This window comes from Mchenga conophoros, linkage group LG9 (assembly GCF_057382185.1).
Source record: "Mchenga conophoros isolate Kocher_MC1m ecotype Shallow Benthic linkage group LG9, M_conophoros_male_GT1.1, whole genome shotgun sequence".
NCBI classification, from domain to species: domain Eukaryota; kingdom Metazoa; phylum Chordata; class Actinopteri; order Cichliformes; family Cichlidae; genus Mchenga; species Mchenga conophoros.
Genome location: NC_140534.1, coordinates 17645249 through 17671761, shown reverse-complemented (window position 1 = coordinate 17671761; position 26513 = coordinate 17645249). Strand labels below are relative to the sequence as shown.

Below are 26513 nucleotides of genomic sequence, written 5' to 3'. Positions count from 1 at the left end.
GAAATCCAATTCTGCAAGTTTGTGCGTTCTAATTGGATGTCATGAGCAACTGAGTTGAGCTTCAAAGACAGTTTATTTTGCTCTTTGAGATACTAGTATTCACCATGCGCAATTAATTGAATGGCTGGATTTTTCAAAGTCAAATATTTTATCTACTTGGAGAGTTAGAAAAAAGTTTGGAGATACTCTTTGAACTGGGATGTTTGTCAAAAAAAAAAGCAGCAAATTCCCTGAAAATAATTTTTTGTAAGGTTTGAGTGATTAGTCTTTCAAAGAGTAAGCACAGATGCAGTTTGTGTTAGGTACCTTAGTTGTGTTAGATGCTTTTGATACCATTTGTATGCCTGTAAATTCTGAAAAGCTTATGTGTGCTTAGTTTAAAGCCCCAAAGCTGAGTAAATGGCTAGACTGACTCAGAGTATAAGGACCTCTAAAGGTCTCTGTGAATTATGTTTACAAAATCAGAAATCTCAAAAGAGTAAGTTTTGCTTTTGGAAAAATCCAGGCAGTCTGCCAAAGGACCTATGGAGATTGCATTTAGCCAACAAATAGTCCATAAAATTTTAACCTTGTACTAATGCTGTGTGTGTGTGTTCACTAGTTAAACTTCATTTCCAACTTCCACTCACCATCTTCATAACTCCATGTGCTCAGCTGTTTCCCAATATACACTGTCCTCTGGTGCTGTTTTGACCTAATTTGGGCAAAAGATCAATGACCTTGGTGTGGCATCCATTGCTGCCTCTCCACAATTCACAGGAATCAGAACAAACGTGCACACAATGATCCCCTAACGATCAATGTCTTATTTGTCATTTTACAGGCACTTTTCCAGTTTTATAGGAACTGCCACCCCGATTAGGGTAGCAGCCTTTACATTCTTGTTGTGCCGTGCAGCATCTCCACGAGGGCTGGGCATTTAAAAGCAAAGATACTGTTTGGCAATCACTATTTTACTACTCTTTAGCAGTTATCGTCACACAGTGGTGCTTGTCACATGAATTCTAAATATTGTTTAATTCCAACCCAAGTTAAAGTAGTAAAGAAATCACTCTCCTTTCATGTCAAATGGCATTCTGTTATAAAGCTTCTCACTTTTTTGGTAGTTAATTAAAGGATACGTGTAAACTGTGAATCTATTAATCTTATGGGTTTGTCTGGTGTCACATTTAAAATGGATGGGCCTTATCAAGCTGTGAGACTAGTTTTGTTTTGTTTGTTTTTGCACATGCAGATTGTGGCTAAGATAAACCTTGCTGTTAGGATCTATGCATTTGTAGAAACAGCTAGCATTAGCAAGTAAACAAGTGATTTATCACTTTTCACATATAACCTTTCTCTTACCTACCCATCTTGTACAATGAGATGTGGAGTTACATTGCAGTTTTAAAAAGATTCATCACATACAAAAAGAAAACCTTGATGATGAAGAGTGGCTATGAACTCCTGTCATTTTTAGTTTAAAAAAAAAAAAACAGGCAAGTTAAACAACATTTTTAGATTTAGCCTCTCCAAGAAATAGCTTATTTTGTCACTAACTTTAACCAACTGCTTTACTAATGCACCATCATTTTCCTTTATATTTTTAAGATCACCACATCCCACCCATTCTACCTATTTCACAAAATAGTTTGATGGTTTTCTTTTTTAAGAAAATCATAGATAGGTAGGTAGATACTTGATCCCACAGAGGAAATTATTTTGTTATAGCAGCAGGATAAAGATTAAAAACAGTACAATTTCCAGTAATTAAACAAACTAGTAAAAGTGCCACAGGTGCATAGTGATGGCCTTGTGCTGTAAAATTTTACATATATATAAAAAAAAAAGAAAATAAAAATGAGGTTAAGTTAAAGATGAAAATAAAAATAAGACTGAAACTGAAATGGAGAGAGACTGAGACAGAGTAGTGCAAATGTATTAACAAATAAAGTGTATGCTATAAATCTAAGAAACAGCTGTACGAGGGTATAATACACACACATTTCTGTGTGGGAAATCTTATACCTGTCAGGTGTGTTCATCTGTCATCGAAGGAAGAGTAACTGTACACTTTCAAAGAGAACGATAGGAATGACTTTCTGAAGCATTTTTTATGGCAGCAGGGTTGAATAAGTCTGAGGGAGAATGAACTCTGCTGCCTCACTAGTTTAAAATGGAGTGGGTGACATGGGTCATCCATGATGGAGAGCAGTTTGTTCAGTGACCCCATGTCCCTCACGGACTCAAACGCCTTCAGACTCTGACCAATGATGCTTCAAGCCCCGTGAATCGGTTGGTTGATCTTGACCCCACCAACAAACCGATAAGAGCAAAGAGCAGATGAAAGTCATACTTTCACTATTCCTAAATACTCTTATACACCATAATATACCACCATCCAAGCATATATAAGTGCTTCTGCTGGTCGTGAATCATCACGATTGCCAAGATATCTGCTAATAATCAGGAATATTAGTCCTAATTATTATGGGGTTCTTGCCCCAACCCGTCGTGGCAGATAGCTGCCCGTCCCTGAGCCTGGTCCTGTTGGAGGTTTCTTCCTGTTAAAAGGGAATTTTTCCTTCCCACTGTCACCAAAGTGCTTGCTCGTAGGGGGTCATATGATTGTTGGGTTTTTCTCTCAATGTATTATTGTAGGGTCTACCTTACAATATAAATTAAATAATGCTGAAAAGTCAACATTGAACTCTTTCAAGCTCTTTTTTTTTAATATTTTTTAATTTCTGCACAGCTTTGCACAACATGTCAAGCTTGCTAACCAACCCCCCTCAATCAGTCCGACTCGGCCCCCTACCATACCCCCTGTATACATATGACTGTACACCAACCCACTCAACCAAGTGTGCCGATGACACCACAGTGGTTGGGCTCATCTCTGGAGATAACGCAGCATACAGAGCAGAGGTAGAGATTGTGTCCCGCTGGTGCTGAGAAAACAACCTGAAGCTGAATGTACTTAAAAGAAAAGAACTACATGTACTCATTATAATCAGAGAACAGGTGGAATCTGTCTCCACCCTCAGGTTTCTGGGCACCCATATCTTTGCTGATCTTACCTGGACCCACAACACAAATGTTAAGAAGGCCCATCAGTAGTTGTACTTCCTCTGTGTCCTTGGGAACAATAACCTGGACCAGAAGCTGCTGCTGGACTTCTACCAATTCTCAGTGGGGAGCGTGCTCTCCTACTGCCTGGGTGTTTGGTACACAGAGGGTAATTAGCAATACCCCCATAAAATCATTGGCTGCCCTCTGCTACCCCTGGAGGCCATCGCCAGATCCTCCTGTCTCAGGAAAACCAGGGCCATCACAGGTGACCCCTTGCACCCTGCCCACCACCTGTTTGACCTGCTGCCCTCTGGTTGATGACTCAGGTTAATCAGGTCCCAGACCTCCAGGCTCACAAATAGCTTTCCCCCCCTATTTTACACACTGCTGATGATGATCTCCAAAGGTGCACTGGTATTCCATTATAGATGGCACTGCGGTCTATTCAGGCTTCTGTCTGTAGAGAAATTGTTCTCTCCATCTTAAGATAAATCCCTTCCTCCATGACTGAAAACAAAATTGTTGGCATTGTAAGAAAGCCTTGATTCTCAGTTACAAAGATAAAAACTACCAGTTTAAATCCTGCTCCATCTGTTTCAGTAGGAAGAATTTACACTGGAAAAATGAAATCCTATCAAGGCAGTTGTCTCTCATTTAAACATAAAAAGCTCCCTTTTTGTAAATGAAAAAGAAACTTGCTACTCTCGCGAAGGGGGGAAAAAAATAACACCACATAGACAATGATGGATGTTGAAAATAAAGACAGATTACATTACCAGAATCCGGACTAAGCAACAGCATTTCAAACAATGAATTTTGCTAATTCTTTTAAGAAAATAAGACTTTAACGGATTAATTAAAGATTAGAACATTTAGTAAAAAGATGTTTTGATGTGGTTTAAATAAACCCACGGGTTCAAGATTCATCACTGACATTCTTTTAGCGCTCTTAAAATGCTTTAGGGACGATTGTCCTGTTAAAATACTAAATACAGTCTTCATTCAGAACAATTTGTTTTGGATTTTGGGAGCAATCATACCCCGCTGAGTTGTAAACTGTAGCATGGCAGGTCTGGAGTTATGAGATAGCATTTTGTTTCCTCTCACTTAGGAGGGTTGGTTGATGGATGTTTCCCTTTCAGACAGGGCAACCAGTTTCTAACTGCACCTGACAACCACTTGACTCACACAGACACACACATGCACAAACATTCAGCACACGCACAGAGTTTTGGAATTCTTCTGTTTCCTCTTCTGACAAGCTTCATCTCCTTTAACTGATGGCTTCGTATTACTAAGAGGCTGCTCTGTTTCCTACGTCAGTACAACTAGGTCAGATGTTCACTATTGGCATCTGGGTATTCTACAGACTGAGGGATGTCTGGCTGACTGACAGCTGTGACAGCTAGCTGAAACTGTGGGAGGATCACATGCAACGTTAATTTGGTGCAGCTGAAAGCGAGCAGTCACACAGATTATTGCATGAAACCAAGTCTCAAGTTATACCCTAACAGGAAACAACAAGGGTTGATGCTTCAGTGGCATTCAGTAATATTTTGCTCACATACTGTATTTGATCAAGAGTTAATGATTTTATATGACTGTGATAAAATCAAATACAGACTTCATACTGTTTCTGTCATTTATACATTATTCTAACATAATATAGATACCTAAAAATCTCAGCAATTGTATTAAATGGTAAATGGCCTGTATTTATATAGCGCTTTACTAGTCCCTAAGGACCCCAAAGCGCTTTACATATCCAGTCATCCACCCATTCACACACACATTCACACACTTTGGTGCTGTATCAACTAACCGAACTGAGAATGATACTTAAATTTGTTAAATTCTGCTACTACTGTAAGACCAAAAAAGTTAAAACCAGAAATGACTAAAGTACATCTTGACCCCGGAATTTTGGATAAATGACTCAGATTCGTATAAAAATGTATTTTTTTAGTTTAATTTAGCTTCGTTATTGTTTCTTTGTTATATCACAACATGATAGAACATCTGGAGCTGGTCTTGCTTGTTGTGCTCTTTATAGATTCAGTATAGATTTTTGTGAATCAAGGTGAAATAACACTGCTGTGATTCTAATGTAATCCTTCTTCTCTATATAGACCTTCTTCTGAATTCTAAATTGTTAGATAATGAAAAACGGTGCAATATTATTATACCATAAGATAAATAGATGCAAAGATGGGTGTACTATGAATAAATAGCTTGTAAATTGTAGACATTTAGATATGAAATTGTTATATCATACACTAAAATCCATGAGAAAAAGGAAATTTTGTCTGAGAACCAGACAGCTTCTAAAAAATTGTTAACTAATCTAAATCGCTGGTGAGAGACTTTATTCGTTTGCCTGTTACACCTTAATGAAAGATTTTGCCTTCATCAACCAAACAATATCCAGTCTTACAAAAAGCATAACGCCCAATGCTGTTTCTAATTTGTATTCATGTACAACTTTTTTCCCACAGGTCAATAAAATGAAAATGAAAAATTTATCACATTGTGGTGATTAATATTCTGCCTCAAATCCATCTGCCATCTCCTTTTAGCACATGTTAATAGCTGTGTTTTACAAGGTAATTAGCAACAGGTTCTACATAAGCATGCAGTAAATCCAAGTTTGGATACAGGCAATCATCAACCGGCTGCCCTCAAACCCAGTCATGAAAGCTCCTCTTCACTGGCAAGCTATCCTGCTATGAATTCAGGACTGACATAAAAGTGATCAGTCCCGATCCTGCAGATGGTAGCTTTGCACCATTAGCTCCTCAGCCAAGCACATCCTCCAAATGTCTGAGCCTGATGTACTCTGGTATGAACAAGATTACCACTGTAGCAACACATCATCAGTTAAGGTAAAACTAACCTGTCTGACAATGGTGCAATGGTGGTGTGTAAACACTGTAAAAGTAAAAGACTGCATGGTTGGCTCCAGTGTCATAGATGAATATGACAGGTAAGGTCATCAGGGAGTAAACAAGTTCATGTTTAAACTTCTCAAAATCAAGTTAATGATTAGATTATTTATTTTACTGTGAACATCTACCCAGTGCAGCTGAAAAATACACTGTGGAAGCAATACACCTTAATGAAACTTCAGGCTGTACAACCAAAACAGTGAGCTGAACAATACTTTGTAATGCTGCATACCTGTATTTGGCTGATAATGTTCATTGTATTCATTGTGTTTTGCACGTACTAATTTGGATGATTAAGAATAATCATTAAAACCTTTTATCCATGTTTATGAAATGAGGGTGTGATGTTTATGCTCTCTAACTTTGTTGTCTACAGTAAAGACTTGTTTCAGTCAACTCAATCAAATGTGCCACTTAAATGTTAGCTCCCTCTGACACTCTATTGTACCGAGAAGAGGTTGTATAACATTAGCATATAAACTGTTCATTTAAGCTGACCCTGATGTGGCTGCTTTTATCAACAAATTTCCACCAACAATCACAGCGCGCTGTGAGAGTGAGATAAAGACATACTTACTAGAGAAAATGGATTTGCCTCTAAGGGACTGTCATTTATATAAAAATGTAAATTTAAATGTAAACTTTCACATGTACGCCTCCATCTTTGCAGTGACTGCCTGTGTGCGCATGGCGTAAATCTAGCAGTCAGGCCTCATTATAAATTCCATATTTATCCCCTCTTAACTTAACCATCTGACAGGAGGCTTCAACTTATGTGCATTATTATGTTTTCCTGCTGCATATTCAGAGTCTGGTGACTCTGATGATAAAATATAAAACTCGACTGAAGCATCAAGCAGATGCCTTCAAAGGTGTTTTTGTCCCCCATGATGAAATCAGGGCGGAACTGAGGATCAGTCGCAGTCTGTCCATCTGTTCAGCACAATATGGCACACGGGCACAAACACACATACACACAGCTGATGTACAAGTTTGGTGGATGATGCAAGTCATTGTGGTGTTCTTGCAACCTCTGACTGGTGAAAACTGGGAAGTCAGGTTTTGTTTACTTGCTGGAATTTGCTAACAACACATGGAAACTCTCTTTGCACACCCGTGAGTCTCATACCCTGCTGATTAAATATTGGTTTGCAGTGCAATGCAGGCCTTACGAGTTATGCCATAAAGTAAGGTAACAATTCACAATTACCACTGAGATTAGACTCTAAAAGGGAAAATAGAATAGAATAGAATAGAATTCAACTTTTTTGTCATTGCACATGTCACAGGTACAGGGCAACGAAATGCAGTTTGCATCCATCCAGAAGTGCTTTAGCCATGATATAGATATATTACAATATATATTAGCAATAATATAGATATGTAAGTATATTACAGAAATGGGTCTATTATGGTATGTTATAATGTACACGGTATGAAGTATGTTATGAATATTCTATAACTATAAGTATGTACAGGCTGTAGTGAGTACAAGCTATGTACAGGCTATGAACAGGATATAAATATGAAATAAAAAAAAACTATACAGAAATCTGAGATATACAGCTATACAGAAATGTGAACTATGCAGGTTATAAACAGTTGTAGGATTAAAAATTATCGTATGTACAGAATGATTATTTACACAGAGCTATACAGTAGTGCAGTTAAGATAAGTGAGATATGTGGATAATTTCTACAGAGGCTATATAAAGTGCTAGTGGTTGTGAGTGGTGGTTCAGTCCATGTTATTATTGTGTGTTTGAGGGTACAGTTGTCCATTGTGTGTGTGTGTGTGTGTGTGTGTGTGTGTGTGTGTGTGTGTGTGTGTGTGTGTGTGTGTGTAGGTGGTTGTGGGTGTGTGTATGTTCAGTCCATGAGTTTAATGTGGGTCAGATGTCAGGAGGCAGAGTTCAGGAGTCTGACAGCTGTGGGGAAGAAGCTGTTCCGGTACCTGTTGGTCTTAGTCCGGAGGGTTCTGTAGCGCCTCCCAGAGGGCAGGAGGGTGAAGAGTCCATGTGATGGGTGACTGGGGTCTTTGATGATTTTCCCAGCCCTTTTCAGACACCGCTTCCTGTAGATGTCCTTTATGGCAGGAAGTGGTGCTCCGGCGATGCGCTGGGCAGTTTTCACGACCCTCTGCAACGCCTTCCGGTCCGAGGCAGAGCAGTTCCCGTACCAGACTGTTATACAGTTGGTCAGGATGCTCTTGATGGTGCAGCGATAGAAGTTCACCAGGATGTCTGAGGACAGGTGGTTCTTCCTCAGAGTCCTCAAGAAGAAGAGGCGCTGGTGAGCCTTCTTGACCAGCTTGGAGCAGTTGAGATCCTCGGAGATGTGGACTCCCAGGAACTTGAAGCTGCTCACACGCTCCACAGCCGTCCCCTTAATGTGGATGGGTGGATGTGGGTCAGCATTCCTCCTGTAGTCCACGATGAGCTCCTTGGTCTTCTCGGTGTTAAGCAGCAGGTTGTTTGTGTCGCACCACTCAGCCAGACGATCCACCTCCTCCCTGTAGGCGGCCTCATCAGTGACAACGATGAAGCCAAACACCGTGGTGTCATCTGCAAACTTAATGATGGTGTTGGAACCATCAGCAGGTCTGCAGTCGTGGGTGAAGAGGGAGTAGAGGAAAGGGCTCATCACACAGCCTTGTGGTACACCGGTGTTCATCGTGATGGTAGATGAGCAGCGGTTATCCAGCCGGACATGTTGGGGGTGGTTGGTCAGGAAGTCCAGTAACCATTTGCACATGAGGGAACTGATGCCCAGGTCTGTCAGTTTCCTGATGAGTTGTGAGGGGTGGATTGTATTGAATGCTGAACTGAAGTCTATAAACAGCATTCTGCCGTATGTGTTGTTGTTGTCCAGGTGCGAGAGGACAGAGTGCAGTGCGATGGAGACTCTGTGCTCCTGTTCTGGCGGTATGCGAATTGGTGGGGGCCCAGGGTGGGGGGGAGACAGGATTTGAAGTGTGCTAGGACTAGCTGCTCTAAGCACTTAGTGATGATGGGGGTGAGTGCTACTGGGCGGTAGTCATTGAGGCTAGATGGGTTGGAGTTTTTGGGTATCGGGACGATGGAGGTGGATTTGAAGCAGGCCGGTACCACAGCGTGGGCCAAGGACAGATTGAATATGTCTGTGAGCACTCCTGTAAGCTCCCCAGAACACGCTCTGAGAACACGCCCGGGGATGCCATCAGGACCTGCAGCCTTGTGGACATTGATCCTGCTCAGCACCGCTCCTACATCGGTGGGGGAGAGAGTCAGAGGTTGGTGGTCTGGCGTTATGTCTGTTTTGATTGTGGTTGTGGGGTTCCCTCGCTCAAAACGAGCATAAAAGTTGTTGAGCTCGTTGAGGAAGGAGACATCAGAGGATGTCGGGGAGGGTTTGGTGGTCCTGTAGTCTGTAATGGTCTGGAGTCCTTGCCACATGCGTCGGGGGTTGGAGTGTTCTTCTACCTTCTTTTTATAAAAGAAGCTGCATAGAGACAATTCTAGGTACACTACAGAGAACCTTGGACTGTTATATGTTCTATTTAAGCAAAACCAGGACAAAGTCTTGACTTTCTTCTGAGTTTAAAAAAGAATCAGAAATAAGAAATGTATATACTGTAGTTCATACGTTTTCTGAAAATAACACATATTTTTGCCTCTGAAAACCACAGTGAATATTAAATCAAGCAGTCAAAATGTGATTCAAGTGCAAATCTTTTATTTTATTATTGCATTATTATAGTTAACTTGAATTAACTAGGCTTTGGGTCATTATATATTTGCTCTCTGATCCACTTTCCAGTTTGTTTTGCAGCATTTGTTTAAATGTGAGCAAAATGTACCCCTGTACACTTTAGAATTCATCCTGCTACTTCTATCAGTAGTCACACCATACATAAACACTAAAATGACCTACCTCCACTGGCAGGCATTACAGATGATGCAGTGTGCTTTGGAACTCTTTTGGGTTTGCACCTTTTAGGCATTTGACAGTGATATGTCTACCTTGTCAAGTGTGTTCGTGACATGGTTAAATGTTGTCAAGAGTGTTTTTTTTTAACCAAGGAAACAATTCTGCGCTCATTCACTTTAGTGGTATTTCTGGGCTTTTGATGTTGCTGACCTGGCCTGTGCATTTGCTTTTTTATTTCTGAATGTATCAGAATGTTGTTTTAGCCACTCCTGATCGGTGTTGGTCAAGTTACTTGAAAAAAAAGGTAATCAGTAACTAATTACTGATTACTTTCCAAAAAAAGTAATCCAGTTACTGTACTGATTACTTATTTTCAAAAGTAATTAGTTACTTAGTTACTTTCTAAAACATGATTTACACCCTAAACAGGAAATAAAGCAATCGATCTTTCAGCTCAATTTTACTTTTTCTGCATAATCCATCATATAAAATGTAATCAAATGAAAAAGTCTCTTTTTAAAACTTGTTTTATTAGTTTTAATCTTTTAACTTTATGCGTCAAGCAAACATTAAATTATATGCAACATTCTCTGACTGGCAGAAATTTGTTTAACATTTAAACCTATTTTCTGCATATTCCAGCATATAGAATAAAATAATTTTTTGTGTTTACACTCACTTTTTCAAATAGATGCAGGTGCACGTGTGTCGCAGCCGTCGGTGGAAGGATCCAGCAGTTTCTCTGTGAATTTCACATTCCAGTGGCAGCGTACTCGGTGCTTGCTCAGAAGTTTAGGGGTTTTTTCGCTGTAAAAAGAGGGTTTTTTCCCCACGCAGTGAACAGCGGACGCTAATGTTTTTGTCACTTTTTACAGAATCAAATTCAAAGTAAGGTCAGTGCGTCCACGCTTTAAAGGCTGCACTGTCATATGCTCTGCCGCACTCGATTTGATTTTTTTTTTATTATCCATTTTTGGTCTGCACACAAGCTGTTGCCACAAACTTCGCACTCGCTTATGTCATTGTCATGAGACACTCTCTCAAAAAAATCCCGGTTTTAGTAACGCAGTGTGCTTACGAGAAAGTAACAGTCATCTAATTACCTTAATTGCAATAGTAATCCCTGACTTTACTCATTACTTGAAAAAGTAATCGGATTACAGTAATGCATTACCGCCCATCTCTGCTCCTGATGTTCTTGTTGTCTCACTGATTGCTTTATTTTGAGGGTTTTTTTAAAGTCTAATAGTCCCCTCCTTCACTTCCGTCAGTATCTCTTTGGACCTCATATTTAGAATTGTAGTGTAATACCAAAAGCAAGTTCAGCACTTAAAAAAAAAAAAGATTTTTATCTGGTTAATTTGTAATGGAATAATGAGACCATGAAACTGAAGTCAACTGCTACACACAATACCTTCCTATGCAGATTATTTACCATGTAGCGCTGTCATGCCATCTCTGCTTAGAGGCTTAAATATCGATTGTGTTGCTTTGTAAACCAGAAATGAACACACCGTGATGAGGTACAGCAGGGGTTCCACTGGAAACTAAAATTACCTGCATATATCATTTATTATTTTCTAACTTGTAAAATTTGTGGATTTACTACTTTTTAAGGTTTTATTTCAGAACATTACAGTTGCCTCTTTTGTGCTTTTTCTTTTCTTATTCTGCTCTGTCTGTCTATTTTCTCCTTCTTATCTGGCTCAAGATCAGAATGGCAGCACTAAAAGCAGATACAGCCAGACTTCCCTCTCTCAGTTCACCTCCTCCAATTCTTCTGTGGTGAGACCGAGAGACATAATCTCTCTAGTGTGTCCTGATTCCGCCCCAGTGCCTCCTCCCAGTGGGACGTGCCCGAAACATCTCACCTCCAGGTGTCCAAGAGGCATCCTAATCAGATGCCTGAACCACCTCAGTTGGCTCCCTTTGATGTGGAGGAGTAGCGGCTCAACTCTGAGCACCTCCCAAATGACCGAGCTCTATCTCTAACAGAGAGCCTTTCAGAGGAAACTCATTTCCACTGCTTATATCCATGATCTTGGTCACTACCCACAGCTTCTGGCTGTAGCTGAGGGTAGGAGCATACTAATTAAAGCCCTACTTGCTGTGAAAATGTTAGACTCTAATGCATAAGATTGAAAACTGTGGTTTCAAGAGAATCATATGTGGATCACGAAATATTCTCTATGCTGTTGTAAATAATTTAGATACTCTCTCGATGTTTGGCTGTCATTGAAGTGTGGATGTCGCACGTTGGAGTTTTTGCTCTGACATATAATCCTTGTGATCACATGTAGTTATAGACCTCATGTCCTTCTCCACGCAAGAGCTCTATAACTGCCCTTTTTTTCAGCAATGTGCAGTGTGATGCCCATATGTTTTTTGGAGAGGTTGTTTTTGGTGTCCTTTTTCACCAACCTGTCTGGACTTCCCTGTTAATAACTTGCTAGTAACTTATGTTCATTTTGAATCTAGGGCATGAGCGTAAAAATACGGATATTTGTTTTTAACACCATAGCTCACAGTGTAACACTTTAGTAAGTAGTAAGTACAGACTTGCTCCTCACATTTCTGTCTGTTATGAGCTGTTCGTTTATCAGTTTAACTAACAGAGGGCACATGGTTAATTGCAGGAGGAGGACCCCTGTACCACCTCCTACAGTTCACCTTAGTCTTACTAGCCTCCACAATGGTGGACTGGTTTTCTTGTATTTATGTTTTGTGGAATCAGTGGACTGTTTAAAAATGTATTGGGAGTAAGAGGTGTTGTCATTTCCATGATCTTTCTTGCTGTTTTGCCCAGATTAAAAATGTTAGCTTCAGGTTTGACAGGTTTCCTGGGTTTACAAAACACCAACAGACCTTCTGTAATGTATGCTTTGAAAATTGTGTATCTAACAAAAAGACATGAGCTGGTGGTGGCAGAGTTGGCAATGCTAAGATTTTTACTGGGAGTGACCAAAATAGATCGGATTTGAAATGAGTATATGAGAGGGACAGCTCAGTTTTAGGTTTAGTTTGGAAACAAAGTTAGAAAGGAAAGGCTGAAGTGAAGGTGGAGAAGATAGTAGATATACTGGACAAAGCACGTTGAATATGCAGGTGCCAGGCAGGAGGAAAAGAAGAAGATGAAAGAGAAGGTTCAGGGATGTAGCGAAGGAGAACATGGTTGTGGCTGAAGAGGATGCTGGGGGTAGGGTGAGATGGCACGAGGTTATCCACTGTGGCAAAGCCTAAAGGGACTAACCAAAAGATAAAGAAGCAGAAGATATGACAGATTTTTAAAGCAGCTGCCAGCAACGTAAGATGGACTCTGTAGTTGTGCTATAAAAAGTTGATATAATATACCTGGAGACACCAAAACTGAGTCTCTGGAGGAAGTGGACATGGATCACACAAACACTTTCCACGGACCGTGTGTTTCTGTTACGTATTCACATAATTACTCATCGTCTTATATTAAAAGTGACCACATTTCTATCAATCTATGATGTTTTTGTGGATATTTCACAAAAGATATTTTAGGATACTGATGTTTTGCCATTTAGCTCATTGTACTCCTTTACAGAAGTAAGACCTCCCAGAGATTAGAAATAAACCGAATATAGTTTGTAAGGGTGTTTTATTATTTTTATTATCATTATTATCATTATTATTTATCAAACTACTGCATTACAAGTAAACCTGTTTTTGATTTCGGTATCATGATGGAAATGAAATGTTTATGTGAGGCTAGAGTCTCCCAAAACAAAGCTAAATGTTCCTCAATTCAACTGAGCTTAAATCAGACGTTTAAACACACTGTGTAAGAGGCCACGTTTCAGACATATTACAAAGCAGTGAGGTAGTTCCATTTCAACACTGATCTCTGAAATTTGAACATGCCAATCATAAATACAAGTGAAGTAAAATGAGCTGCAGTGAAAGCTGGAATCAAGAACCTGTTTGGCTGTTTGGCTTTTAGTTTCTTTTACCTGTGAGAAGTAGGTAATTCTATTTTATGAATCTTTAAACTTAGTTAAAAGCATTTGTTGTTATTTTGGGTTTAACTAGAAAGATATAGTGGCACGTACAGTAATGGTCCCCACTTGATGCGCAGGATATTTGAACCAGCAACAAAGGAAAGTGTGAGAAGAAACCCCTGTTGCTGGTTATCTTTTTGACATTTAAAGGTCCTATATTTAACAGCTGTCTGAGGTGAAAAACATCCCTACTTGTCTTTTGTCTTCATGGCTTTTCCTATCCTCTCTGCAGTCACTGTTTATAGCCTCCTTATACACCTTTTAGCACAGCTAGGCACCCTGAACATAATGAATTTTGTGTGTGTGTGTGTGTGTGTGTGTGTGTGTGTGTGTGTGTGTGTGTGTGTGTGTGTGTGTGTGTGTGTGTGTGTGTGTGAGAGATGCAGCAGAGATGTGATGACCTTAAAAAAATACTTGCAGCCAAAAATGTTACCTCATAGAAAATGACAGCCACAACATGAGCATAGACAGGCTTAGCAGTGGGATTAAACATCACTTACGAAAGACTGTCCTGCAGCTAAAATATCACTGCTTTGATCCCCATAGAAACCAATATGTCCATCAAGTGCCGTGTCTCGGTGAAGGGTCCTCGTGCTGAAGTCTGAATCTCTCGAACTATTGTTGTCTGAAATTCACCAAAACAAAACTTCAGGGTGAGAGCACTCTGGCTAGAAACAAAGAAGCTCAACACATATTGCTTTTTCCACATTATTTTTTTCTATCCTCCCACCATGCGCATGGATGTGAAATGAGTCATATAATGGGACAGAAGACGATATGATGAGCATCAACTGAGAATTGCAGGAGGCATCTGCTGTAAATATGCACGTCTGGTCTGATGATCAGAAGCCACACTAGTCCTAATCAAAGGCCTGAGGCAGCTTAGATGATGCTTTGGTTTATTATTATGCTTGTTTTTTTCCCCCCTCCATCTCCAATAAGCTCTTTATTCTTTGAAAGGTGAACACTTGCAGCCGCCAGGAAAATCTTGTTAAGATTCAGTTTGATATCAGAATGTGTCAAAAAAAACATTATGTATTCCTTCAGTTTTTGTTGTCAGAAGTACAAAGAAAATCATTTTTATCTATTTCAGACTTATGTTCCTGTTTGTATTTCACCTCTTCTTTTTTTCTAAATTGTATTTAAAATGCATTTCTTCCTCCTCTACACAGCAATTCAAACATTGTTAATGCTCCTATAACCAAAGTCTCATAAAATGATGGTTTGTTTTGATTTGAATATCATTCATATTGATGCCTGTCTTGTCTGATAGTTGAATAACCCATTCACCGCCTTCACAATTTTTTCTTCCCGTTTTCTTTCTTCTGGCCTCCTTAACTATTTCTCTGTTATCTTACTTCTATAACTTCTATTATCTTCTGTGATATAGTTCTAATTTTCATTTAATCCACTGACAGATAAGACACTGTCACTCAGGGCAGCGTGGCATTGTGTAGTGGTCAGTTCTTCAAACAGTGCCACCAGAAATGGATGGGAAGAAATTAGCTTTCAACCCTCCATGTGTTTTATCTGTGTCATAAAAAACAAACCCAACTATCATTGCTGGTGCTAAAATGTCTTGTGTGAAGTTCTTACACTGTTAGCATTGTGTACTACTCTGTATTTTAATTTTGGGACTCCACTAGAGTAGCTTTGCATGTTCAAAATAATCCTTAAGTTTCTAGCAGAAGTTTCTTGCATGACATCATGTGCACATTGCTTGTGAGTTGTCTGACATATATTGGATGCGATTCAACCACAGGTCACGAGAGAATTATGTGTGTATTCCCCTGTCAGTTGGTGAGTCGTTGCCGGAGGTTGCTGGTTGTCACTTGGTGAAATCAGATGCAAAAAGGGTGCTGCGCCAAAAATAGCCATGTGATTCCTTTGGTGGCTAGCAGATTACCATGGTCACCTTTAGTTTTCTTTGGATGACATTAGCTTGTCCTCACACATTTGCTAAGTACTAGTTGAGGTGTAGTTAACGCACAACTGGTTGAAAAGAAGCAAGCAAGAGTTTGTGGATAACGTAGCTTGTTTTGTGCAAACTGCAGGCAACCGCGGCAATCTTCTAGCAACTAAAGCAGTTGCAAGCAGGTTTTCACCAACCAGATTCTCTACAGACCTTTTTTGGGGGGGGCAACCGCTCACCAACCGGTTGGGGAATACAGGTTACTCTCTGTGGTTAGTGGCTGGTGATTGTCAGGCTGTCACTGACTGAACTTTAGACCTAGGTGACTAGGCCCTTATTCACTTACTCATTATTACCTTTATTTAATCGGGAAGTCACACTGAGATTAAATCTATTTTACAAATGAGACCTGCCAAGGTAGGAGACATACAAACTCAAAAACCCAAGAAGTGCAACATCAAATATATAGTCTAAATACAATATAGAAACACCCTCAACATTAAACATTAGTGGCTTCTCAAGAAAAAAGAATCAACGCTCTCAATGCTTCAGGTGACCATATTAGTGTTATCCTCTTCCACAGAAGTTATACAGAGCCAAGCTTGAGTTTTTGGCTCACAGGGACTAATTTTACATGCACTGACCCCATTATTACTTTAGCCAAGTTTAATATCATCATCTTACATTGTAACAGTATATATGACAGAAAGTAAGTCAAGCACAATAGCTCCACTTTAACATTGCCAGTTACGATACTATGCACTGGATGATAAAAGTCAATCTTGTTTACTAGCTTGCTGTTATTAATGAATTTTTGCAGTTTATTCTGGATTACATGAACAGTTATTCAGAGTCAGACCTTCTTTAATTTGTCTATATGTCATCAGGTAAGCTCAAGCTGATTACTGAATCTGATCTAATGTATTAATGAATTATTGTTATATTATAGGTCATTATTGTTATTTTGTTGTTAATTATAGGTTTGTGGTTGGACATGTGTTTTGTTATGTTGTTCTCTCACGTCTATGGGGTATCCTTCCTTAGTTAGAGTTGATCCCTATATTATAGTGAGTTGGCCTTAAAAGATCAGGCCTGGTAAGGTCTTTTTGGAATATAATGACTGACTGTGTCCTATCGTGTCTCTATGGTGGTCTCAAGGACAGCTGTTGTCTAGTTTGGGGAAATTGCAAATTTCATTGCGTTCCTTTATCTGGAGGAAGGAGTAAAAGATATAAAGAAAACTCGCCATGGAAGGATAAAAATCAGAATGGGGACGTGTGCTCGTCTCTCTTTTTCTTTATCAACTATTTCCACAATAAGTCAATGTTTTTTACTACAGCCCTCACAAAATATCTATAACAGCTGTTATGATTTGTTCAATGCATTTACCTTTAATAACTTCCCTCGCAGCCAGCTGAGTCAACTTTCATTTTCTGTTGGTTCCAAGACAAAGCAGGCTACTGATGCATTTGCTGTGTGTTTGTTATTACTAAGCACAGGCATGCATGTGAGCCCTTTATAGCTGATGATGTGGTTGTTTTCTCTACAGGTGAGGATGACCGTCTGGCTCTGAAGGGCAAGGTGTCAGTTGGAGACCTCTTTAGGAAGGAATTCAAGGTTCATGACCCAAATGCCAAATGGATAAGCAGTAAGTATCTGTGTTAAAAATGAGACAAGGTTGTTTTTAGAATTTGTATTTTTATTCACACACCACTACCTAAAGCTGCTTTTGGTGATATTTTTGTTACCGCAATTGTGTCAGTGGAAACATAACTGTAGTCCGGAAAGCTTTAACTTTGAGCTTATTGTTTAGATTCACTGATCCTTGGGATTGGGTACTAGCGAGTCTCCCTGGCTTACACAATATGATTGTTCATTTATTGTCAATATCCACATTGCTTCTTTTCTACTTTGAGCTTTAGGAAGGAAAGGGGATCAGGGCTATTTTTTAGAGTTAATGGATTAGTTAGTTAATGGATTTGAAAGACCAGATGTTATGTAGCACAGATAAAGTGAAAAATAAGCCCCACTACATTAAGAAACACTGGGAAGAGATGTATAAAAACATCCGTCCTTTTTCTACCACTTCTCTGTGTCTGGGATGCTGTGGCAGCTGTGTAAGCAGATATGTATGGACCTCAATCTCCCCAGCCACTACCTTTGCCTCATCCGGGGAATACAGAGGTGTTCTTAACGCAGCTGAGAGATGCAATATCTCCAGAATGTCTGGGGTCTGCCCCGGGGTCTGCCCCGGGGTCTCCTCCCAGTTAGACATGCCCGAAAAATCTCACCTAGGAGGCATCCAGAAGGCATCCTAGTCAGACACAAACCTCAAACAGGTTCTAATTTGTTCTGACAGAAGAAAGAGAGACAACCACAACACTGAATCCCCTGGTTCTAAACTGGATGTCTTATTATTTTTGTTCCTTTTTTTAAACCATCTCCTTTTCCTCTGTCCTTTCAGTTTTGCCACACAGAGAGAACGTTTATAGTGTAGTTGTTGCAAAAAACAGTTTGCCAGCTTGAGATGATATTGCGAAAGATCTGTTGGTCCCACTTCAAAGCTTGTGTTGCTCTACAATTGTTCAGTTAACTGATTTGTTCAATGAAACTAAATGAAGCTAAAACTTGGAAGTAAACGAGTAATTATACAGGACCATGATGCCCAAAGACGCATGAAAGCTGCTTGTAGAATTAATAAAGCATGAAGCTTTTGGAGCAGCCCTTTTAAAGTCTGGACCTTGAACCCATCAAACTTACTGTGGACCATGCTTAAAATTCAAGTGTGTGAAAGAAAGACACCATTTAACTTCAACAAACCCAGCTGGAAAAGGGGTTAAAGATTCAGCCAGACGTTTGCTGAAGTATTGTCAGTTTGTGGTCCTAAATATAGAACTAAAGGGTTTGAATCCAAATTCTGCTTTTAATTGTTCTTGACACAGTTTTACCTCCACACTGATGTGGTGACAGCATGAGCTGCTGTATATCTCAGTAGGTGTGATGAATAATTAGAAATGTGAAAGTCCCTGGTTTACATCTTAACCAACATACTTGTGTCTTTTCTTTTACATTTGGTACATATTTGAGGGTTTTTGCATAATTTTCTTTTCGAGGGGGACTGTGAGTGAAGTTCGCTGGCTGTGAGCGTCGGAGTGAATTCTGGATGAGCAGGAATTATTTTCAGCAAAGGCAAAGCAATCAGAGAGCTCAGCTGGTTAAAGAGACTTTTATCTCAGAGGTTCTGGGTTCAAATCCAGCTTGAAGAAGGAAATTGTGCTTTTATTACTTTTACAGTAGCTGACAATTGTTCATTCAAAATGATGCGGTGTTCGAGCAAGCTGCTGCACAGCTCAGTAGGTCTAACGATGTGTTAGAAAAGTGAAGAGTTTGGGTTAAGTTTCACTTTGGGAAACAGTCCTGTTGCAATTCAGCTGCTTCTCTTGAGGTGAGCTATACATTTTTCCTCATAACATTACAGTGAATAACGTTGCTCCCTTCCATCTGCTTCATTAGCTCAGCAGGTTTATTGTAAAGTTTGAGTTCAAACTCAGTCTTAGACAGATGTGCAGGTGTCTGTTTCTCACACAACAAACTGTAGATTTTATTCATGTTTCTGCTTTATTTATCTGTTTATTTACGTTGATCAGCTCTGTAACATGTCAGAGAATAAATGAGTGAAGGCCTGAGTTGGTTCACTGAAGTTATTACATTTATCCTTGACAACTGAACAGCTGGATTTTCTCTCTCAGATCTTTGTAGATGAAGAGGTAAACAGGCCACAGCTTCAGTCACATTTCTACGCCTTTGACTGGTTGAATTAAAATGTGGAAAAAACTTCTTCTCTGTAGAAACAGCATAAGAAATAAGGATGGAGTGGAGTCTCTGCAGATGCACAAAGAAAGAATTGCAGTCCCACAAATGTGGATAAACTCGAACATAAAGATCTTCCTTTAAGCTCCAGCTCTGATCCACACTGTAGGAAACAAATCAGAACATCAGTGAGACCGAAACAGTCAAATCAAGTTCAAGTTCAAGTTCAAGTTCAAGTTCAACTTTATTGTCACTTCAACCATATATAGTTTAAAAATACACAGTGAGGCGAAACAACGTTCCTCCAGGAACCAAGGTGCTACAAGATAAGTTAGTGCAAAAAAAATAATAATATATAATATATCTAGTAATAATATTGTGCAAAAGAGCATTTACAGGTTGGTGTGTGCGATGGTTTGGTGGTGTAGGTCAGTGTGTTTGCGCTTGTGTTGGTTAGTCAGTCCAGTCTCAATGTTTTGAGGTATTTGAGTTAAGCTGAGTGATAATGTTAGTGTATGTGTGTGTGCGTGTTTATCAGTCAGTCCCTTTTTGCTGAGGAGACGGATGGCTTGTGGAAAAAAGCTGTTGCACAGTCTGGATGTGCGTGCCCGAATGCTTCGGTACCTTTTTCCAGATGGCAGGAGTGTAAAGAGTGTGTGAGAGGGGTGTGTCCGATCAGCCACAATGCTGGTGGCTTTGCGAATGCAGCGTGTGGTGTAGATGTCCTCAATAGAGGGTAGAGAGACCCCGATGATCTTCTCTGCTGTTCCCACTATCCGCTGTAGGGTCTTGCGGTCTGATATGGCACAGCTCCCAAACCAGACAGTGATGCAGCCGCTCAGGATGCTCTCAATAGTTCCTCTATAGAAGGTGGTCAGGATCGGTGGTGGAAGCCGGGCCTTTCTCAGTCTTCTCAGAAAGAAGAGACGCTGTTGGGCTTTCTTGTGCAGGGAGCTGGTGTTGAGGGACCAGCCGAGGTCCTTCTCCAGGTGTACACCCAGGAATTTGGTGCTGTCAACGATCTCCACAGAGGAGCCGTTGATGCTCAGCGGTGAGTGGTCGCCTCGTGTCCTCCTAAAGTCAACAACCATCTCTTTTGTCTTGTCAACATTCAGAGACAGGTTGTTGTCCTTACACCAGTCCGTTAGTCTCTGCACTTCCTCTCTGTACGCTGACTCGTCGTTCTTGCTAATGAGACCCACCACGGTCGTGTCATCAGCGAATTTAATGATGTGATTTGAACTGTGTGTTGCTACACAGTCATGAGTCAGCAGTGTGAACAGCAGAGGACTGAGCACACAGCCTTGTGGGGCCCCAGTGCTCAGTGTGGTGGTGCTGGAGGTGCAGTTCCCGATCCGTACTGACTGAGGCCTTCCGGTCAGAAAGTCCAGGATCCAGTTGCAGAGGGAGGTGTTCAGGCCTAACAGGCTCAGCTTTCCGATCAGTTGTTGGGGGATGATCGTGTTAAATGCTGAGCTGAAATCTATGTACAGCATTCGGACGTGTGAGTCCTTCTTGTCCAAGTGTGTCAGGGCAAGATGGAGTGCAGTGGAGATGGCGTCGTCCGTTGAGCGGTTATGGCGGTATGCAAATTGCATTGGGTCCAGTGAGGGGGGCAGCAGGGTCTTGATGTGTCTCATGACGAGCCGTTCGAAGCACTTCATGATGGTGGGTGTAAGTGCGATAGGGCGGTAGTCATTGAGACAGGACACAGAAGACTTCTTGGGCACGGGGACGATGGTGGTGGCCTTGAAGCACGTGGGGACAACGGCACTGCTCAGAGAGATGTTGAAGATGTCGGTGAGAACATTTGCCAGCTGATCAGCACATTCTCTGAGCACTCTGCCTGGGATGTTGTCTGGTCCAGCAGCTTTACGTGGATTGACTCTGCGTAGAGTTTTCCTCACCTCAGCTGTAGTGAGACACAGGACCTGGTCGTTCGGAGGAGGGGTGGTCTTCCTCGCCGCCACGTCGTTCTGCCTGTCGAACCGAGCATAGAAGTTGTTAAGCACATCTGGGAGGGAGCCGTCACTGTCACAGGCAGGTGGTGTCGTCCTGTAGTTAGCGATGGCTTGTAAGCCCTGCCACATGCGTCGTGTGTCGCCGCTGTCCTTAAAGTGGTTGTGGATTCTCTGGGCGTGTGCGCGCTTCGCCTCTCTGATGGCCCGAGAAAGTTCAGCCCTCGCTCTTCTAAGCGCCACCTTATCTCCCTCTTTGAAGGCAGAGTCTCGGGTCCTTAGAAGTGCACGCACTTCCGCAGTAATCCACGGTTTCTGGTTGGGTCGTGAGATGATGATCTTGGAGACAGTGACGTCATCGGTGCACTTGTTGATATAGCTGGACACTGATGATGTGTACTCCTCCAAGTCAGTGAAGTCGCCGTAAGTTGCAGCCTCTCTAAACATGTTCCAGTCAGTGCTCTCAAAACAGTCCTGAAGAGCAGAGATGGCTCCTGCTGGCCAGGTTTTCACCTGCTTCAAACAGCTTTTCAATTGGCTCATTTTGAGGCAAAGCTACTGCTGAGCTTCTCCCCCTTTATCACTGAGCCTGAGCCCAGACACCCCTCTGAGGAATCTCATTACTGCTGCTTGTATCCACATTCTTATTATTTTGGTCACTGCCTGGAGTTCATGGCTATAAGGGAGGGCAGGAACGCAGATGGACTGGTAAATCGACAGCTTCGCCTTCACGCACAACTGTCTCTTCACTAAAACAGATTGGTACAGAATCTGCAATGCTGCAGATGCTTCACCAGTCTGCCTGTCAATCGCACGCTCTATTTCTGTTCCACTCTTGAACTCCTCCGCTGGACACAATAACTCATCCTCAACCTGTAGCTGTAGCAGTCCACCCTTTTCTTGGTCAGAACCATGGTGTCAGACATGTAGAAGCTAATTCACATCCATGCCACCTCACACTTCGGTTCCAAATCACCTCAGTCCGACCTGGAGGTCACTGCTGGATGAACCCAGCAAGAGCACATCATCCTCAAAAAGCAGAAACAAAATCTGGGGTATAAAATATATGTGTAATAAATAACCCCTCATGAGACTGTTAACCATTTCATACAGCCTAATTAGTAGAACATAATTAATTATACAAAGAATAATACGTGTAATGCTTTTTTCTTTTTATTGTTATAACCAAAGACTGTGCAAGAGCATCACACTGCATTTTAGTAAATATTAGATGTGCAATCAAAGTAATCAGTATTGTTTGTTTGTAGGCTTTTGCATTTGCACGTGCACTGTTGTGCATGTGTGCTTACTGCTTGAAATTCCTCCAAAGAATATTTTCCATATGCACCAATAGCGAACCAATTACCTGAAACCTCAACCCTCATTTTTCCTTGATCAGTGACAGTGTGCTGATGTTGCCATTGTTACAATTCATCACCACCAATTTCTGACGCTTGTTTTTTAATAGCGACGCTGTGACAGCATAAACACTGACAGCACCTCAGGGAGGCAATGAGAGAAAATTATATACTTTATTTTCCATCAAGGTAAAACGGCGACTTGATGCAGCCCCACACGTCTTAGTTTGGCATTGAAGAGAGTGATCACAGCTCGAAGATGTGAGGGATCCGTGCAGCTGAAGGATTAATGAGGTGGATTTTGTCTTCTCTCGTGCCCAGCGAAGCTGTCTCCCTCAATCAAAACATCTAAGATGGCTCCTACAAAGGACACAGCTGTTAAATCTCCTCTCAAATCCCGAATTTGCAAAACCTTCTCCTCTGTGATTGGCTGTAATTAGAAAGCTGAAAACCCATATTTGTTATATTAGTGACAGGAAGATGCCGTTCCTCTGGATCTCAGATGACAAGCTGAATAAATTTCTGTCTGGATTTGTCTGTTTGTTTTAGCCGCAGTTCCCCATATGTGCTTAAGGATGAGCCGTCTCTCGTGTGGCTGATTTGTTGTCGTTACTAGCTGTGACCCAGAAGTTGTAAACAAATGGATCATGCTTGAGTGAACCATGATGGATATCACAATCTGCAGTAGTGCTGTACACATCTGGAAGCAAACATCTGTTCTTGGATGATTTCAGCAAAGGTTCAAACTGTGGCAGAAGAGGTGTGGTTGAATTAAGACCAGTATGATTAATGACAAATAATAGTGCTCATTTTCTGCTTCTCTTAACCTTTTTTTTTAGCATGAAGTAAAAAAGGAGTAGTGCTGTACAGAAAACAAGCTCTGCAAGAATCCATACACATCACAGCATTCACCAAGAAACTTTAGGCATATCATCAGAAAAAAGTTCACTTTTTCATCCTCTCCCTTTTTTTGTGCTGTTGACAGTTTGAGCCTTGATCTCCAGTTATATTCAGTATACCATTAAATACACCTCACAAGGAGGGAGACAGAGAGACCCAGAAGCTGTATGTTTTTTCTTTGTTAGTGTGCCATTTTAGTAGTGGAGTGCTCATCCAACTTGCATGCTTTCAGGGCTGTTTCGAGGAATTTACAATAATGGCTTCCTTTGTTGGAGGCTGAAATGGATTTTTTTTTAAAACCTAATTTAGCTCAGTTTTATGTTTTGCCCCCGGTCTCCATCTATCAATCAATTCCCTGGAGATAGACTAAATATAACCTTGAGAATCCATAATGATTGTATATTAGGCTGTTTTTATGAGGCCATAATGCTTCCTCATATCTTCTCCAATAGCATTAGCTTAAATATATGCTATACTTAAGCCTCATTAGGGGCTCTTATCTGCTTCTAACAAAGGTTGCAGGGATTGCGATTCTTTCTTCATTTTGATGCTTTTTCTTAAGTTTATCACAATTTGGATCATTAGTGCCTTTGGCTATTGTTCCCATCTTTATTTTATTTAGCTTACCAAGTGATTGCCGAAATCTGAGTATGTAGGGAAATTGTCAAAACAGGAGGCAGACGGCATGAAACACAAGCCGTTAAACAGTCATACGGGTTTTAAACAAACCTCCAAGTTAGCAGGTTTTATGTTCTTATAATTAAAAGCTCATTGCTGTGGGCATTGTGTTGTTGCTTCAGGTTGAAGCATGCCAATGAAAAACAATCCATGATGGTTATTTTGCAAAAACAGCCAGCACTGTTTTTACATCTACTGAGATCACCGTGAGTTATTTTATCTTCTGTTGCAGCAATCAGTCAAACAGTAAATATATTCTGCTTTATTATAAATATAGATATAAGAAAATCTGTCAGGGATGTACACTTGAAAGCTTTTCATTTGCCAGTGCAGCTAGGTTAAACTTTCTTAGGTATTTTTTTTTGTCTTTGCCGGGGCTCTGTGCTGTCAGCTCTGCTGTGCCAGCACAGTGGGAGTGCCGTCATGCTGTTACTTGTCAGAACATGGCTCTAACTAAACATATTCAGAAATAAAAACAAAGGCAAGTAGAAAATTTATCTTTTGAACTGTGTGCATGGTAAACATCCATTTTGTTCCCTAGGCAAACTATCTGGTTTTATTATGAATAAGTTTCCTCACTTTCAGTTTTATTGCAAAATAAATTGGGTTTATAAGCTTGGTGACTGGGCTCATTTACGTGCTGTCCACTGATCTCTTCAACATATACCTTTACTGTAGCTGTCTTCTGTCTTTCTACATCTTATCAATGTTTTAGATAGATACATAACCAACAGGAACAATGGCCAAGTTATAAGCAACTTAAATTATCCTCAAGTTTTGTGATATATCTAATTTAAACGCTATAAACTCCTTTACCCTGCCCTCATCACTATTCTAATCATGCAATAAGGCCATCACTGTCTCCCTGGTTAGGTAATTGCACAGTTAGCATTGATCTCTCACATATGCCTCTTTTTTTACCACTCCATCTGAATCAAACAGGCATGGCATCAACATCATTCTCGCACCACCAAGGTGAAGCCAGCCCTGTGCGACGCAACACAAGCGCTCACAGCAGCTGTTTGCCATTTTAATGGCCACGTTTCTCTTGTTTGCCACTCCAGGACACCACTTGTCTCACTGATGTTTGTTAAATATGGTTAAGGGGGAGCCATTTGTAAAGAGGCCAACCAGTCAGGGCTTCACAAAGGGGATGTCGCCGTGACTTTGAGAGGGGCTCGTGACTGTGATTTCAATATGGGTGAAGCGTACTGATGTTTGTTTTGTCACTGTGTGGGCTTTTAATGCATGCACAACAGCCTTGTTTCAAGTGATGCACAGTATTTATGTAAAGGGTTCACATTGGAAAAAAGAGTAGACAGTTGCTTCAGTCCCTTTATGATCTTTTGTGAGGAATGAAGTTCTGCATTGGGCCTCTTTCCTACAACTGAGACATATCAAATTAGCCCATATAGTCAGTGTACGTATCCAGTTGTTGGCACAGAAAATCAGCTTTTTAAAAAAATGCTACCAATACGAGAACGAGCAGGTGTACGTTTCTCCCTTTGAGCTTCTCTAATTTTACCATATGTTTGATGCTTAATTGGAAAGGATGTGTTTGCACAGACTGAAGTTCAATCTTTCATGCTTTTCAACCTTGAGACAGCAGCGAAGGGTGGTACAACAACTAGTTGCTTGACAGAAACAAGCTGTAAAATATACTGATGTGTTTTTAATTTCCAGGGAAAAACAAAACAAAAAACCAAGCAAGTAAAAAGAAAGCGTCTGATACAGAAACAGACTTTGGAATTGATATAGTTGCTTCTGTGTGTCTCATGACAGATTCATCAGTCTCTTAACACCGTAGCTGCTAACGTCAAGGCAGCTTCTGAACAGTTGGATGTCATCTTTGATCCAACTTTCAAGCAACAAAAAAACTGAAAGGCAGATCTTCCACTCATGGTTTGTGCAACTTAGGAATCATCCTAAAAATAAGTTGCACAGATGCATGTTTCTATGATTCTCCT

The 26513-nt window shown here is 40.7% G+C and overlaps 1 protein-coding gene across 5 annotated transcripts in view; it reads left to right on the top strand.

The window, feature by feature from the left end:
- Positions 1-26513, top strand: part of LOC146567108 (A-type potassium channel modulatory protein DPP6-like) — a 269199-nt gene that overhangs the window by 190211 nt on the left and 52475 nt on the right. For all 5 annotated transcript variants that reach the window (XM_085286716.1, XM_085286717.1, XM_085286712.1 and 2 more), the window contains one exon: positions 17392-17490. In XM_085286716.1, the coding sequence (XP_085142842.1) occupies positions 17392-17490 (99 nt within the window). The remainder of the gene's footprint in view (positions 1-17391; positions 17491-26513) is intronic.